Source organism: Pundamilia nyererei, unplaced genomic scaffold, assembly GCF_000239375.1.
Source record: "Pundamilia nyererei isolate P.nyererei 1_Seehausen unplaced genomic scaffold, PunNye1.0 scaffold00107, whole genome shotgun sequence".
Lineage (NCBI taxonomy): Eukaryota > Metazoa > Chordata > Actinopteri > Cichliformes > Cichlidae > Pundamilia > Pundamilia nyererei.
The window spans coordinates 1,950,212-1,968,770 of record NW_005187508.1 but is presented as its reverse complement, the minus strand read 5'-3'; the positions used below and the strand labels follow the sequence as shown (position 1 = coordinate 1,968,770).

Genomic DNA, 18,559 nt, shown 5'->3' with positions numbered 1-18,559 from the left:
GAATGACTGCTTGAACAGTGCTCCGTGGGATGTTCAAGGCTTGGGAAATCTTTTTGTAGCCTAAGCCTGCTTTACATTTCTCAATAACTTTATCCCTGACCTGTCTGGTGTGTTCGTTGGACTTCATGGTGTTGTTGCTCCCAATATTCTCTTAGACAACCTCTGAGGCCGTCACAGAGCAGCTGTATTTGTACTGACATTAGATTACACACGTGCACTCTATTTAGTCATTAGCACTCATCAGGCAATGTCTATGGGCAACTGACTGCACTCAGACCAAAGGGGGCTGAATAATTACGCACACCCCACTTTGCAGTTATTTGTTTGTAAATAACTAAATTTCTGATAGTAATTTAACATTCGATAAACAGATAAATAATGTGATCAAGACCAGCTTCTTTCAACTCTGCGTACTTCAATTCAATTCAATTCAATTCAATTTTATTTATATAGCGCCAAATCACAACATAAGTCGCCTCAAGGCGCTTCATACTTGCAAAGGTGAAGCCATTTCTCTGCTTCAGATACTTTGAGAAAGCATCCCATGCCTTTATTTCATCTCGCCTTGACTTCTGCAACAGCCTCTACTCTGGTGTTACTTCGTCATCTATTGGCCAACTACAGCTGGTTCAAAATGCTGTGGCAAGGCTTCTGACTGGCAAGCGGAAGTGAGAGCACATATCCCCTATATACTTACCTCGCTACACTGGCTGCCAGTAAGTTTTCAAATTAATTTTAAAATCTTGACAATTTTAAAACATTGCATGGACTAGCTCCTATATATCTTTCTGATCTTTTAAATTGGTACACTCCAGCGAGATCTTTGAGGTCCGTGGACCAAATGCTTCTAGCTGTCCCTAGGTCTAGATTACAACACAGAGGAGATCGGGCTTTTGCTGTGACTACCCCGAAACTGTGGAATAAACATATCAGGACCTCTCCAACACTAGATACTTTTAAAATGTGTTTAAAGACCCATTTTTACTCTTTGGCTTTTTAAAAAAATTATTATTCTGTATGAGTCTGTCATTATTTTATTCTTATTATTTTTCTTATCTTATTTATCTGATTATTCTATTGTACAGTACTTTGGCCAACAGTTGTTGTTTTTTAAAAGTGCTATATAAATAAAATTGATTTGATTTATTTTCTATTCCTCATTGATAATACTAGTATTTTATTAGTATTCTGAGCTGGGTGGGGGTGGGGGGGGTGTGTTAGGCACAGACACAATAATACTGCAGTATGACGGCCACCCTTGTTGTCCTTGTTGCCTGTATCATATCCCCCAGGTAATTAGTGGGTGGAGCTGACCTGACATCTGACCTGGGCAGATGGAGCCCAGGGCATTTCTCACATGCATTTCATTCCCTCCTAAACCATTTGTTGCATTCTTTAGAGCTGATTTCTGACAAAGGGTTAAGTCACATCTAAAAGGTGTTCTTATCTAGTAATTGTTTCACGCATGTTTTAAAGAAAAAAAATTACCTCTGTCTTTTTTGTAAACTCATAGATTTGGCCTAGGGCATATTATTCTATGCCCTACTGGCTCTGAAGACTGCATCTCAAACGATGACATTTTGCTAACATGATTTCTTACATCTCTTCCCGTACTTGGCCCTCCTCTGCCCAAGATGCTGTCTGTTTTTTAAAATGTCTCCAAGACATTGTTATTGATTTTTGCCCTGTCAGCCTATATTAAATTTGTCATCTAGTGAAGAAGGCCAGGCCATGGCGGGGGCGTAAGAACACGAAGAAGGAGATTAGATTAGTTAAACCCAACCCAAAGTGTCTAATTTCACATGAGTGTGTAAGTAATCTCACAGTTTTTATTCAACCATGGGACAACATGCTCCATACTGGGAACTTTGATCTCTGAAGCAAACTGCTGCACAGGGCGTCGGTGTATTCAAGTGCCACTGGGAATTGTCTCATTGTAAATGTTTTGTTTTGAATTAGTGCTTTACTATGCAGTAAAGCACTATATGGTGACAATGTATGCTTTAAGTGATGCGATGTGTTAAAAAAAATGTCTGCGCACAGTGCGCCCCTTTAAAAGGTGCTCTGAGGCTACTTCTGGTCGCATTCAGGGTGGTCTACTGTCGAGGTTTCCGGTTGTCCACGAAGGCAACACTGGTCCTGCGGAGGTTCGGGGAAGCGCATCTGAAGCGCGTTCACGTTTCCATACACACAAACACGCGCGCAGGCCATAGCAGCACACCGGGAGCATCCCTGAGAGGAGGGAGCGCTCGTTTTGGTTTACCATCTGGAAGAATCGCTGTATTAGCTTCTGTCGAGCTTGATCAAAGACTTTCTCTGACGACGCATAATGATCCCGGGCTCTGCCGGGCGCCGTGGATGCTGAGGCGTGCACAGAAATCCACTGTGGGTCGGGTAAAGGACCCCCGTGTCTCCTCCAGCAGAAGCAGCAAGCCCGAGACGGAATGTCAAGTAGCCCCGAAGAAAGTCACTCCAGGGGCGGCGGCTCCAACCGTGACTTAAAGACGGCCTCTTCGAGCAGCACGTCCCTCGAGGATGGAAATCCACCACCGCTGCACCAAAACCGTATACGCCAGGTGGGTGTCTGTCCGCAGCCTGCTCTCTGCACTAGCTGGCCCAGTCAGCCGTGTAACGAGCAGTCCAAAGCGCTGATGCTGATGCTGCTGATGATGCTGTGCGCCTAGGCAGAGCGGTCATAGGCGTTGCCGTGCTTTCATCGGCGCTGCCGAGAAGACAGATTTTCCTATGATGCTGCATAAACTGTGTTTAAATTAGCTGTTAATAATAGAAAAGCTCCTCAACCGTCTGTTTTGATGAGCGACGTAGAGGGACGTGCTTCAGCATTGTGTGATAATACCCAAACAGGCCAACTGTGCCAGTTGTTATGGCCGTCAAAATAAACACCACCAGGTCTGCTCTGGCTGAGGGGCTTCAGTGAAGAATGTTTACTTGTTATCATTTACCACTGAAAGTTTACTGTCTGGATCGGCCATATCATGACACACTGCAAGTTGTTTATAGTTCTGAATATTTGCTTGATTAGTTTGAACTTCAGATGTGATTTTTTTTCCCCAAATATTTGTAGGTCCATAGATTTGTGTCTGAGACTCTCAAGCTCTTGAAATGACACGCATACACTGTATGTGATATCTGCAACAACCTCACATAGAGTGCTGTGCAAAAGTCTCCACTCATTTCTTTACATTTCACTAAAAAGATGGGAAATACAGTAAGCTCAGCGATTTATTGAAACATGCAAACAGACAGAGGTAGTGAGCTCGAATGTCAATTTTGGCATGGGCACCTTTATTCTTCCATAAAGCCTGAACTCTCTTAGGCAGCTTTCTGATCATTTCTAAGTAGTCTTCAGGAATAGTTTTCCAGGCTTCATGAAGGACATTCAAATCTTCGTTTTTAGACGTTGGCTGCTTTTTGCTCTGTTCTCTGTCAAGATCCGCACTATTTCAATAATTGAGGTCTGGGCCCTGGGGAGGCCAATCCAGGATTGATTCTCTTCCATTATATGTTATTCTACTCAGGTGTACACACTGGCATACAGTAAAATACTGTATGTCAGTGTGTTTGGGATCCTTGTCATGCTGGAAAATGAAGTCATTTCCAATCAGATGCTGTGCAGATGGTATTGCATGGTGGATTTTATGTGTCAAATTGTTTGGTCATTGGTATTTTTTGTAGATTCAGGTAAAGAAATAGAACATGTTATAGTAAGGCACTTTGCTTATGTTTGAGTGCTTTATAGTTCAGTGTTTTTGTTAAATGGCTTAATACAAAAAAAAAATTCCTTTTAAACATTTGTCTGAAAATGGTCAGGTATAAGGACTGGACTGTATGGAAAAAGAAGCCAATATCCAAGAAAAACACTGAAAAACCTCCAGGAAGCCTGCAGAACTATTGCCCAGGACCACTTTAAAAATTACATGAAAGTATGGCTCCTTGAAAACAAAATATTAAGAAATGAGGGGATGGCTCAAGACTTACAGACTAACAGTACTGTTTATTTATCACTAAGTTCTAGATTTACTTTTATGAGTACACATGCTAGTAATATATAGAGTCCCTTTATCTATATCCAAAAGTCAATTTTCATAAATTTTCAGTATGAACAAGAAAATGGATGTAAAGCGTTACCATCTAGGCCTGATCATGCAATGTGTGTTTGGCTGCTCGGTGGAAGTGAGTCAGGAGATGGCAGAGGGTTGTTTCCTGTCTCAGTGCACTCTCTGAGGCTAATGTGATTTCAGTAATGGACTGTGGTGCTACATGTACACTTGCACACACAGACACACACTTAGACCCTTCTTTTGGGGTGGGGCCTTTGAGCTCAGACACTTGAATTTACCCGGAGGTTTTGTTTTTTTATAATTAAATGGCACTGAAATATCAAACGCCGCACTGCTTATCCGTGTGCTTGCTTGTTCGTGGTCAACTAATCACATCGTCTACAGGTTTACTATAGTTAGTTTAAAAAAAAATGCAATTTGCATACTTATGTTGATGTGCTCCACAATGAAAGCAGAAAATAGATTTCTTAATTTTCAGATAACAAACTGGATTCACGTTTAGGCCTCTAAACAGGCTGTGACACTCAAAGCTTGTTTAGAGGCTAAACTGGTACAATAAGCCACACCTTACAGCTTGAGGCTGTATGACACTGACCTATTGATTTCCAATATATAGTGCTTAACAAATTTATTAGACCATCACCCACTTTACATTTTACACCACAGTTGCACTAAATCATTGGAACTGGTAATGACTAAAACTAATTTCACATACATGTAATCATTAATACACCAGTATGTGCAAGCCCTTTAACTCATATATTTTTAATGCTAAAATATGAATTTTTACAGTTTTAGGTGGTCTAATAAATTTGATTAGCACTGTGTACGTACAATCATTTGAAAAACAAGTTTTCACAGGTCTCTGAGGATCAAATCTACAAAAAAATAAATGAATCAAGGTGTTGCAATGGGCCAAAGTACAAACCTCCACCTGATGGAAATGATGTGGTGAGAGAGCGCTGTATAAAGAAGAGCTTGCAAGCCTCAGCAAAGCAAAGAAGAGTGGAGATCTTTCACAACAATATACTGCTAAAAGATTACTTTAACTTTTTGCTCCTTAAGGTGGTTCCACAAGCTAGTGAATCATAACAGGACTGCATGGAGTCCTGTTAAAACAGTTTTTCACATGACTGTATATTACTTTTTTTTTTTTTTACAGAGAAAAATGTAGGAAAAGATGCCTGAGGCAATGATGAGTAACGAATTGTTCAGTAGAGTGCACTGGGTGCATATTGCACCACAGCTGAGCAAACAGTGGTGCAAAATCAAAATACTTTATATAGTCAGTATGCCCAAAACACAAAAAGATATTACAAATCTTTGAAAACTTGGATTGGAAGTGGATTAAGGTTTCTGTGTATCGTTATGAATGACTCTGATATTCACTTTCTTCACCCCCTGCTTTGGTCCCATCCAACTCCTGAGTCTTGTTCTTGCTTTATGTTGGACTCTCTTCACCAGCAAGCTTCTACTTTCTTTGTCTGCCATTTTGTTAGGGCACACTGGTTTTATCAAAGCCTTTTTATATCTGCTGTTGCTGGAAATGGCTTTAATGAGCACAGTGAAAATTAAGTATCCTAAATGTGCATGGCCCAGCAAGGAGAGGTACAGAGCGAGTTCTTATGTGAAAGCAAATCATGTGATACGTGTGATAATTTTACTCACCGTGAGTATAAAAAATAGCACATTTTGGCCTCTTAGGATACATCACTTTAACTTGCAAGAAAGACTATGGCACATCAAAGGGATACTGTCCAATTAATAGGCTTTTGGCACAAAGAGTACACTTGTCTTGTCTTGTTGTCTTGCAAGTGTGAAAAAGCATCTAGCTGAGTGGATACTCTTGATTTTATCTGTTAAATACATCAGAAAATGTCTTTCTAATAACGATACCTTGGTTTATGGAGGACTTTAAGGTGTCAGAAGAAACAGGATTGACTGCAGGAACAATTCTTGTGTTTTTCTAAACCGAACTTTCAAAGATTTTAATCCTGCAAACAAACTTTGTTTCATCTCCAGTGTACTTTCCAAACCACAGATAGACAATATGCGCAAAACTTTAAAAAAGCAAGTTGACATGAATAAATGTAATATATTACAGCACTTTAATGTTTAATCTTATGAATAATCTAAATCTTATCGTTGAGCTGGAGTTCACTAAAACAATAAAAGAGCTCTGACACAAAAGGAGAACATGACTAAGGGAGACTGGGATGTGAAGATCTTATTTTCAGGTCTAAAAATACTCCTGTCTCTCTCGTGATTGTCCTGGAGAGAAATTGCTTTTTCCCAGCCAAATGGCTTTGTGTCCATGTCTCTGCGCTCACTGCAATGGACCAATGTCACTGTTCATTTGCACGCTACTCTGAGCTGTTGTTAAATGATTGCTTTCTGCAGTGTACTCCCTCCTCTATCTGAAAGATATGTGGAGTGCGTCAAAATATGTAAACTACTTTCCTGGGCTCGAATAGTAGATTCTTAGGAGCAGAGATTGATTCTACTAGATTTTATGTTCATTGCAGTCTAAGACAAGTCAAGGAGCTATTTGAACCTTTTTGCTTTGGTGGAAAATGCTGCTCCCCATGTAGATACAGATATAAAACCCAGAAAAGCGTAATGCCTTCATTTTATATCCAAAGATGATGGGTTTAGGCAGCTTGACCTGTTTCTTATTCAGGACTTGATATGAAGGTCCTATTTCAAGTGTCAAGCCCTGTCGCTGCATGCTCCTTTCTTTTGACACCTTTTCTTGCGCTGCGTTCCCTCTCCACTTTCTTTTCTGGTTGCCAGTTGTCTTTTCTCCTCGAGAGCCTTGCTTTCTCGTTCTTTCCTCTTTAAAGGGGTTTGACTCTTTAGGTTGGTTTTCTCCTTGTCTTTTTGGCTGCCTTCCCTACCCATCTCTCATTTCCCAGCAAAATACCCCCCCCCCCCCCCCCCCCCCCCCCCCCCCCCCCCCCCCCACACACACACACACACACACACACACACACACACACACACTGTTTTTGCCCTGCACTCCTCTCCACTAGTTCCTACACTCATGTCCTGATGTGGAAGGAGGTCAGATTACACTGCAGCCTTTGACATTTTCAGCTTTCTCTTTTCCGCCTCTCTGTCTGTTGCTTTTATGCCTTTCTGTTTTTGCCTGCCTGTCTATCTGTCTGTCTTTTTCCACTGGGAGTCTCATGATGGGACTCTGCAGGAAGGGAGTCCTAATGGAGCCAAGATCTTCATTACATTACTTCAGAACAGCTACATCAATGTACACCCACATATAACCACTGGAAACGTTTGGGGTCAAATACTCTATATTCATTCAAATTGCTAAACGCACATGTAGGTAAAGCATTATACTGTATATTAGTATTTACCAGAGGCTTAACAGCACATTCCTGATTATAAATTCATGCAAAAACCTGTAAATGACTGCAGGTCAACAACTCCAGTACCCGATGGTTGTCAAATGCCATTAACAATTTATAATGTGGGCTTAATGCTTCCAGATTATTTCTGTGTAGATATGATTCAGCAGGATACAGCTGTCTCACTATTCATATACTATACCATCAGCAAAATGGCACATTACTGCATCATCTTTCGGATTAACCAGTTCGTCACTCAGTCTGTCAAATGTTAATTTTGAGATTTTGAGAATTAGTAAAGTGTTTTGTTTTTTAACAAAAAATGTAAAGCTGCTTTTTTTCTTGTAATTTGTTGATATAATACAAGGAAAATGATTTATGTTTTTGTAGTTTGGAGCTTTTGGACCAACACAACACAACAATAGAATACAGAATGCTTATTGTAATTTTCACTACTATATTCTGAATAATTTATTTTTGCCAACTGGTTAATTGTTAATTGAAACATTTTACTAGTACCAATTATTTTTAAATACTGACACCTAGCTTTAGTCAATTATTGTCAAAGAGCAAGTAATTAGAAAAATGTTCTCCAAATACAGATGAGCCACATTGCTGGTGAGCTCTGATGCAATGTACAAGCAATACACATGAGTGTTGTGTTTCAGTACTAGGTAATGGTGATACTGTGTAGAGAAATCCATTGGTATTCCTGTCCAAGATCCAAAATCCAAAGAGCACATGAGCATGTCTATACTGGGGTACAAACAACACCCTGACTCAACCTCACAGCTAGCTTGGGTGCCCTATTTACGTCTTACACCATCTTTTCCTGGCATGTTTTTTCCTTATAGATGTTTCAAGGAGAGAGATAGCATCACTTGATGTGTAATACCTCACCATCATTTTTGCGAAATGTTGCAGACTGAAACAGATGAAATTATAAGGAGAAAACTTGAGAGAATATCAGCCCGAGTGTAAGAAAAGCTAACAACACTATGTAAATATTGTATCCCTTGAAATGTGTCCTCTGCTTCATAGAGGACAGGTGTTTTTGGACCAAGGCAGTGAGAAGCATTTAGAAGTTAATTATTTATAATGACCTTATAAGGCTGATTCCCGTTAGAGAGAAATAGAAGGCGGGGGCAAGAGCAGGGTGTGGTTAGTGATCAATGGACTTCTCAGAAGCTCAGACATATCTATGTAAATGTGCACTCTCCCCAGCCGTCAGCTCCTTCCTAATGCTCCTTCTCTCCACTTCTCTTGCATCAAATTTAAGTTGGGTAAGCAAAGGTTTTCTCACAGGAAACGCATCAAAGCTTTTGACTGTGTTGCTGAGAATAGTTTGCTGATCGAACTGAATGTTCACACGCACAAGCATGTACGTGCACATACGCACAGCAGCATGTTGCTTTTTTTCACAAACCGAGGAAGATGACACAACCTGTGACCCACCTTCTAACTCATGCAGCAGTTACATTAGAGTTAAATCTGACATTTGTGCTTTTATTATGTGTCACTTAGGTCTAACATTTTCCTTTCTGAACTGTTATGGTTATAGATCTAAAAAGCGGCTGAAAAAAGTGGCGATACAATAAAATGAATTCTTCCCCCATTTGTTTTGTTTTCTTTGTCGCCATCTCACAGTTTTGTTTTTTATGTCTGTCTTACTAATTGTCTGCATTGTTCTTTTTCTCTGTGTGGTGGCATCACGGCATCACTCAGCATTCCTGCATGACTGTGCGCTGCAGCGGATTTTAGGTCACACGCTTCATTATTCATAACACATTCAGATTGGAGGTGAAATCAGTTTCTGCCTCAATACCCTTTGTCATCTGACACAGCACTCTGTCATCATTTTGTTATTCTAGCATATGAAGAAATCAGTGAACTTTAAAGAAAAGGTGCAGAAAATTTACAATACAGATAATTTTCCAATTCTATATTAGCTGTAGGGGTGAATGTGAGCATGAATGCATGTCTTTCTCTATGTGTAAGCCCTGCAATTGATAGGCAATCTGTAAAGGGTGTGCCCTTCCCCTTGACCTGTAACAGCTAGGATAGGCTTCAACCCCCCCAACCCACCCCTGAGACCGTGAATTGGATAAGCAGTTAAGAAAATAAGTGGATGCTTGGATGTTTATTGTGTCCAATTTTGAGTCAGTTTTGACTCATATCAAGACATGACAATGATATTTCTCACAATACAGAAAGATGTGTTATTGATGATTGCAGGCAGCCGCATTTAAATTAGTGAAGGTCATTTTTCATCCTTCTTTTTCAGTGAGCTGCTGTCATTGATGACACACCACGTAATTTGAAGTGTGAACCTACTGAAACAAGGTGCCAGCTGCAGAAGCATTATACTGCATTAGAGATCATACAGCATAATATCCAGTGACACAGCAGATGTTAAATGTAAGTTCAAATGTAAGCCTATGTAATGTTACCTGAGAAATTTTAAATAGCAGGTAAAATAAAAGCTAAACACTTTGATTTCAAAAATAACTAAACTAACCCAACCTTGTAATTTATCAGGAGCTGCACAATATTGTCACATAATAAAAAAGAAAAATATTTTCTCGTTGGAAGGTTTTTAGCCAGCCGTGCTTTTTTATTCTATAACTGCATCAGGAATTTTCCTTCACCGTTTGTGCGTCCTGTCATATGGTGTGCAACTAGTCAGTACTCCATCAACTCCCGGTGAGGCCATTCGATTATATTTGGGTTGCACATCACCAGCTGCTAGTATCTCCTCATTGTTCTTGACTGTGATTCTGCCTTAAGTGGCAAAACATGTTTGTCATTTCCATGTTTAGCACCTTTAGCAAAAGGTGGAACCTTTAGTTCCACCTTTAGGAACAAATGTTTTGCATATTTTTCCAGAGTTTGTTGGGGGTTGTTCCAGTAGCTGACACATACTCTTACTGTCAGAGATGTCCGGGCTTGTTTTGTTGTGTGTACTAGGGAATCTAAAGTAACGCTTGTACTAGGCGTTACTATAGCAATGACATGTCATGCTGTGACACTTGTGGTTGTAACGCAGGAGTGGGTTGATGGTTTAATTCCTGGCTGCTTCAGGTTGCATGCCAAATATCCTTGAGCAGGATACTAACCCCGAGGTGCTCTCATTGGAGAATAAATGTGTGTGAATGTTAGATAGAAAGCACTTACGTCGTAAGTGTTTTCTATGGGTGAATGAGGCAAGTTGTAAAGCACTTGGAATGCTCAGACTGAGTAGAAAAGCGGTATATAAGAACCAGACCATTTATACTTTTATATCACGTAAAAAAATTACACAGGTTATCCCCAACATTATCCCAGCTGATATGATGTTGCATTGTTACTTTGTGCAATACGGTGCTGAAACCAGGTATCTTGTTAGGTGATGTCATTTGTTAGGTAAATGTGTGAACCACTAGGCTGTGGAGCCACACATAGCTAGGGACTCTATGGCTTGAACTTATACTTCAGTATTTAGTATACAAAACTACAGACTTTTGTTGTGATAACTGGTATATTGTACTACTTAACATTGATAACATCCTATAATAGGATGGGAGTCTCTTTCAAGTATTTATTTTCCATTTGCCTCAAGGCCTCTTTTTAATTAAAATGAAAAGCAAGATGACATCATGTGTTCCCAAGGGACTTGGGTAGAACTTCAAAGAGGGGAAAAGGGGAAAGCTATAAATTCAGGTACTGGCCATTTGCAAGGTACTGTAGCGGCGATCTTACCAACCCTCATCTATCACAGGGAGGCAGTGAATGTTGGTTGTAGATGGAGGCATTGCATTGTACTGATGGCTTTTACATATAACACTTCATAAACCCTGGCATCAGTTACGGGAAGTGAATAATGAATTTATTGACGTGAGCAGTTGCTTACACTGCATTACTGGCCATCTAGCTTTTCTTAAAGTGTTCATAATTTATTTGGGAAAAGAAAGAAGTTGAAGGTTGTGGCATTGTGTAACAAAAAATAAAAGCTTAAGCAATCAGTTAATGTAGCACTGCTGTTTGCCTTTAGTGTTGCTGCCTGTCTGTGAGGGTGTGTGTATTGGGGGCTTTAGTGCGGTTGCACAACACTAACAAACAAATGGAGCAAGTCATGTTACGTGTAAATGAGCTGAGTGACTAATGAGATTTTTCCATTTTGTGCTTCATTTGCAACAGGGTGTGGTCCTTTTGACTTCCTCTTTCTTCATTTGACTTTCTCTTTATATAATAATGTATCAAGGTTATGTCATGTCTACAATGTGCCCTTCTATTCAATCTCATCTCATTTCAGCCCCTCCCACCAAGCATCTGAGTTTTATTTCTTAGTGTGTGTTTGGGTGTGGCCTGATCTGGAGTCTTAACTGCCTGCTTTGTTTGCTCGCTATTAAATTTGACTCTGTATGATTTGGTTTTGGAAAAAACAGGGACGGTGATGGAGAGCAAGCATGTGTGCTGTGTATTTTATGGTGCTGACCTTTCTTAAGCACTAAAAGAGGCTTTCAAAAAGACATGGCATTTAAGCACTGTCTCTGAGGCAGTCCATTACTGCTTCAGCCATGTATTTTATTAATTCTGTTACACAAACATAAACAGGCTAACAATTTAGCTATTAGACATAAAAAATAGAAATATCAACCTTTTAAGTGGAAAGTCAGCATATCAAAGCAAAAAAAAAAAAATCAACTTCTCTTCAATGCAAAATCATATTTTGATCATTTTTAAAAAAAAACTGCCCTCAAAAAATTTTCCCCCAAACTGTATGTTTTACAGGATCCTCTCTCACAAGTAAAAATAAAGTGCTCTGCTATTGAAAGAAGTATTTAGAACTCAAGTGTAGTTGCTGTGCACCCACAGATGCAACAGATTTATGAAACAAAATAACTATTAGTGACTTTGCTCATGCCAAGGTTGCTTGTTTGTGACTGGCTCTGAACTCTATAGCTTTAGCCACTTTGCCTTTGTTAGTTTCTTTAAATTCCACGTTTCCATGTTTCGCTAGGTGGAGGTGATTTAAATGTCTCTTTAGATTTTTTTGTTCTGAACATTTGTGGTGGTCCCCCTGTGATTTTGGCAAACATCGTGTCTTCACTCACAATAAGAAGCCTTAAAGCTAACCACATAGTATCATGTGGTTTGAATGCAACGATTTGCCTACATCTCTGTGTGCGTGTTGTACATGCATGAAACAGACCGGCTTGTAATTTGAAATAAGTGAGGCTGACTGACTGGTCATCGGCCTCAGTCGATGCTGTAAATTGGCTATTTTTGGTCTTTGGACAGTTAAGAAGTGAAACTCTGCTATACATAATCTTTTAAAGCATGGTAAAGCCTTAACTTAAATTTAGTTTTTTCTCCAATCTTTCTTATGGAATGATGTCATCTGATAATTAAGGATATTTTACTAAATTAAATATATTGGAAAATACAATATAGTGATTATTGACATCATGAGTCTTTATATTAGTCCCGGGCCTGAAAATGGTCAAGTTATTCAAAGCTAACAAAGGTTCAAAGGGGTTGGCAAAAAAAGAATCTGGTAGCCATCCCCGATCGCTGTTACAAATTTCAGGGAGGAGATAAAAATTGTGGTTATGAAATATTTAAACGCGTTAAGAAGTCTATATGAGTTTTTTCAAACAGAAAGATCATATCTCCATTAAATCTCAGATGCATTATATGCTGTTAGACACTCTTCTCTGGGAGAACTCTACTAGTCAGCACTGTAGCTCCATTAGCAGGTAGAATAATCGTTATCAACTTGAAGGCCACGTCTTCCATCAAGGATAATGGCCTATCTCACAATTTAAAGAAAGTGATCAAAAACATAATGGCTTATACCTTTGCTCTTGCTCCTAATGTTTGCTTGTGTTTCATAACATGAGCCCCCCCACGATAAGGATAAGCAGAAGAGATTGGATGGATGGACAGATCGAAGTCCATGGAAGGCAACTATCTTTTTAAAGCCCTGTTGCCTTTTAAAACTGTCAAATTCATTATTAAATAAAAAATCAGCTTGAAAATTAAGCACAAAAGTCGAAAAATAAACAGGAACAAATTGAAACATAGATGTAAAGTGTGAATTTGGTTGTTTATAACCCCCCTTTTCATATAAAAATGAGTGTGTGTTCATTTGACAAAGGAGTTGTACAATTCTGCGAACACACACACATTTACAGTTTGAAACATGCGTGTGTGCTCTCTGTCTATCAAAGAATGCTAATGGGCCAAATAAAAGCCTTTGGATCTATAAAAAGGAAAGCAGACCATTAACCCCCCCCCCATGTACCAGGTCCACTGGACCAACAGAAACGAGAGCTCACGTCATCCTTCTTTCAGATCGCCCATCAGTGTAACCTGAATCTCAAATGGATAACCGCCACCACACACACACACACTTCCTCATATACACGTGCATTTGCAGACAAGCAATGATAGCATTATAACTTATTACTGAGGACACTGTTTCTGGATCAGCTAACATGATGATCAATAATTATAGATTTTTGTCTGTTTAATGTGAAATTCAAGAACTCGGGTAACGCCAAGGTTTTTACTTGTAAAACAGAGTTGGCTTTAGTGTACTTAGGGAAGGGAAGGTGTACCCAATGAAGGTACACCTCCAAAACACTGCACATCTTCGGCAATCCAAACAGAACTTGTTAGTAATTTTACAATAGCTCACTGTAACAAAATGCTACTAGTTGTAAATAACCCCCATCCAGTAAGTATTTCAGTATGTGATACATTTCAAGTAACGATGCATATATATTTAAAATTACAATAGCAAACCAAAAAGTAAAATTGTATTGTGCAGCAGTTCCATTCCATTTGAGACTTCTTATGTCCTGTTAGCATGTCCTGTGACTGGACAGTACCAACTATATTGCTATGTAAAAGTTAATGTAGTTAATGGCGAAATTATCTCTCGTGAAATAAAAAGATTTTGGTTGAATCCATTTCCTGAAAACTCAGACTTTATGTACTATGCCCGCCTGTTACGAATAAACAAAGGTAATTGCAAATTTATGAAAAATACAATAAAAATAAACATTTTGCATCTGTTTCATTCCCTTGTTAAGGAAGACCAGCCCACCTTTTCTTTTAAGATACAATGATTGAGGAAAATCTCATCTGAGGCTTTGAGAGTATGTTTTTACTGAGCGTAAAATCAAACAATAAATTCATAATCAGGCACTGAGAATATAATATCCAGCCACATTCTAAAGTATCTGTAACCATAAACTGTTTTAATTTTATGACCATAAATGGTTTGAATAGGTGACCTAGTGAATAGCATGTGCTTGTAATTTCAGTTAAAAACAAGTTTATGCTTGAAAAGAAACCAGAAAAAAATGTACATTACAATTTCAGTTTATTACAATTATTACAGCTGTATTATTTTTATTCAAGTGAATAAATTAACAAGGAGCCTTAAATTTCTGTTCAAGGTTCCTTGTTCCAAAAACCTAGATCAGAGTAGTATTATTTTGTTTTGAATATTAGTATAATGGATTAATGATGCAAAAATGTCAAGTGTTCTTTTTACTTGTGTTTACTGCCAGTTGTTTTTTCTTCCAATAGAAACACTGTTGTTAGGTCAGATTGGGTTCTAAGATCCATACGCTGTTTCCTTAAAAAAATAGATTCTCTTATTCCCTTCATCACCAGCAGAGAGCAGCAAAGGAAACAGAAATGTGCAGTCTCTCTAAAGGCAGCATTGTCATGGAACTAAATGAAGCAGTCAGGTTCAGTGCACCAGTGTTAAAAAGAAAAAAAGAAAAAAGGAAAACAACATTATTGCAGTTGTGGAGTGATTCAGCAAATCTGTCCCATTCATGATTACTAGAAGAAATAAATGCTGCTGATGCTGCTGTAGCTGACTGAGTCAGTGAAACCGATCAGGCAGAATGTGTGAACAGAAATAGAGGTGTGAGATTGTGTCCCTGTCACTTGTGCTGAAATTTCAAACTCCTAACATTAGCGGCATTGACAGAGAGAGACCTTGACACCCGTCTGCTTGGAGTGGGCGCGCACACTCACATGCAGGAGCTGTCAACTTCAATTCTATCAGCCACCACTATGGAGGGTGCAATGCAGTTAAGATTCAGACTGACCCACTTTCTCCCGTTTAGGGGGAAGCCTGTAACTTGGTGGTTGGAAGCCACTGTTCTCTGCTCACTGGTCCCCCTCTGGACTGAGTGGTGTGTCCCATTTGCTCTGCTGGCTCACAGTAGGACAGCCTGTACCCAAGTTCACTCTTTTCATGGTCTTGTCTCATTTTTATTTGAACACTTTGTATGTCATTCTTTTCCATTTTTATTTGGAAAAGTCTGTAGTATGTAATAAAATAAAATAAACGCATATATCATTTAAACTGCGACAAAATAAAAAGTCCTTACAGACTTTATAGATTTATGAACTTGTAAATTGGGGGTTAACCATACCATGACTAGAATATTTACCGTATTTCGACCATTGTAATCCATCTCATGGTCCTTTCTGACCTATTAAATCTTCACTACACATTTACCTCATTTGCTAAGGATGGAGAGCATTTTCACAGCAGCAGAGGAAGTAGCTGTGTCTGCAGCAGTCAGCTGGCTGTTAGCACACAGCCTCCTTAAACCCCTTACACAATGAAAAATTTCCTGTGACTCTGGCTCACATGCACATTAACACTCATGCAAGGACACGCTCGTACACACTCAGAGCCTTTTGTAGCCACATCTGTTCACATGGAGGGTTTTCATGTACATCTGGGATGGGTAATTCCCTGTTTGTGTGTTGAAATATGTGATGAGGATGAGAGTGTGAGTGGTTCTTATGTTCATTTTTCATCAGCCCTTATCAGTCATCATCCCTCTTGTTCGTGTTTGATAGGACCATACGAGGGGAGGGATTCATTTTTTTGAGCACCTGTAGGTGTGTGTATGCCTGTGTTTTTGTGTGAGGACTGAAATCTAACTGCTGTACAAGGTGGAAGAAAAGAAAACTGAAGAAAGGAAAAAGAGGAATATGCAACAGTTTTTTAAAAATATTTTATTTTTCACTGAATTTGGGTTAACGCTTCTTTAAAGTCTTTTTTTCAGTCATTTCGGAGTAATTAGTCAATATTTCTCTGTTTTTTCTTTTAGTATTAGCATAATGCTGATGCAAAACAAGGCCTAATAACTTTTTATAATTTATATAGTATGGCATTTTTTTTGACAAATATAAAAAGTGAAGGTGTTTAGTTTGCTTTAGGCAGAATTTATAAACTTTAGCACCAAGGAAAACACGCAGAAAAGTAGAAGGGTGAAGTCATGGCCCACGCTGCAGCCCATCTTAAGAAAGCTCGCGAGCTTGAGCAACACCCAGACTACAGAGCTTTGCAGAAAGCCAGGGAGAAGAGGAGACGGCAGCGGGAAAGAGCTGAACGAAAGCGTCAGGTAAAATCTGTCACACGTGGTGTGTATCATGACAATTTCATTACCACATTCTGTGGTGGCCTTATCGTACGCTTTGGTGTTACTGTAGGACAACATGAAAAGGGGCTGTGGGATTTGCACAGATGTGGAGGTGGTTGAAATCGCACTAGGTAACGGATAAAGTCAAAGAAATAGTACTGTACCACTGTCTACCATAAATAGTATAATTTTTTAAAAAGATTTTCACCGTTTTTGTTTTAACCTTCATGGTTAAAACAAGGTTAACCATGAGGTTAACCTAATCAAACACTTAAATCACCACCATGAACATTTATAAGAAAGTAACCAAGGCAAAGGGACTAAAGCTAAAGCCCCTAGCAATACTAGTGCACATATGTTCATAAGTGACCTCGTGTACACAAAGCAGCTGTTAATGAGACATTCGTGATAATAAGTAGAGTTTTGATTTTCATCCAGTGTAAGCATACTTGTGTTGTCCTTCATTACATGACTGACTCCAGGCGAATCTGTGCAAATCCTGTACGGATACAGAGATTACAGCTGGATCTCAATCAATCCAATCTCTGCATGTGGAGTTTGGCAAACAGCTGAATCAGGCAGGCAGACGAGTAAAAACTCAAAAAGTGGAAACTGAAGAATACACACACACACAAAACGAGTTCTGTGTAGTGAAAAATTCTATGTAAGGTTGAAATTAGATTGCTTGTACTAACCGGATCTGACTTGGTCCATTTTTCAGTGGTTTCGGTCAGCCTCCCATATGTCCCGTTATGCATGAGCAACACATGTACAGCAGCACAGCCAAACAGTTGCATACACACTCACAGCCACACACTAACATGTCATTAGTGTTGTAAAGACTCACTTCTTGATGCATTCTCAATCATCCAGGTAAGTAAATCTCCAAAAGTTGATTCTGTTCATCTGGACGTTTCGTCACTCATCCAAGTGACTTCTTCAGTCTCAGCTGACTGCAGGTTTCCCCAAGCTTATAAACAGTACTGTTTATAAGGTTGGGGATAAACAGTACTGTCAACTTTTGGAGGTAAAGTCTCACTGTTCACTACCATGAAAAACCTTTGTAACAGCAAACCTAATCAAACACTTAAATCACCACCATGAACATTTATAAGAAAGTAACCAAGGCAAAGGGACTAAAGCTAAAGCTGTCCAGAGCTCAGAGCCAATCCAAGCCAGCAGCCTCGGTATGAGCAAAGGATCGAAGGAGTTATGTAGACAATTATAGAGATGAGTAAAAATGAAGGAAGGGCTGAAAGCCTGTTATAAACATGCTGAAAAAAGATGAAAGTTTTTTTGTTGTCGTTATATAAATCTGTTGCTTTTATTTGGTAAGGAAAAATATATCAGACATTTCAGTTAACTATTTATGCTTCAGCTAATTTTGCTTTGAAGAACAGTTATAGTTCTTAGAAAGAAGAGAATCAGAATCATCAAAAATCTGTATTACCATGTCAGACTTGCAAAAAAACATGGAATTGGCCAAAGAAATCTCAATTAGTGCATTTCTTATTTAAATCTTTTTATTGCTGTGTTTATTTTTTAATTTTGTCTCAGAATCCTGACCCTTGGTGTTCCTGAGAGCACCTTAGGCCATGTGGTCTACATTCTGAGTGAAACCCAGCTGTTATGCACCCTACCATGAACACACACACACCCATCAGTG

General features: G+C 39.1%; 1 protein-coding gene across 7 annotated transcripts in view; it reads left to right on the top strand.

Annotated features, from left to right (window-relative positions):
• Positions 1-2,137: 2,137 nt before the first annotated feature.
• Positions 2,138-18,559, top strand: part of LOC102206783 (ankyrin-2-like) — an 80,044-nt gene continuing 63,622 nt past the window's right edge. For 6 of the 7 annotated variants that reach the window (XM_005741195.1, XM_005741194.1, XM_005741198.1 and 3 more), the window contains exon 1: positions 2,139-2,576. In XM_005741195.1, the coding sequence (XP_005741252.1) occupies positions 2,445-2,576 (132 nt within the window). In that variant the 5' untranslated portion in view covers positions 2,139-2,444. Of the gene's footprint in view, positions 2,577-18,559 lie in introns of all 7 variants that reach the window. The other variant, XM_005741200.1, reaches the window with a different exon arrangement.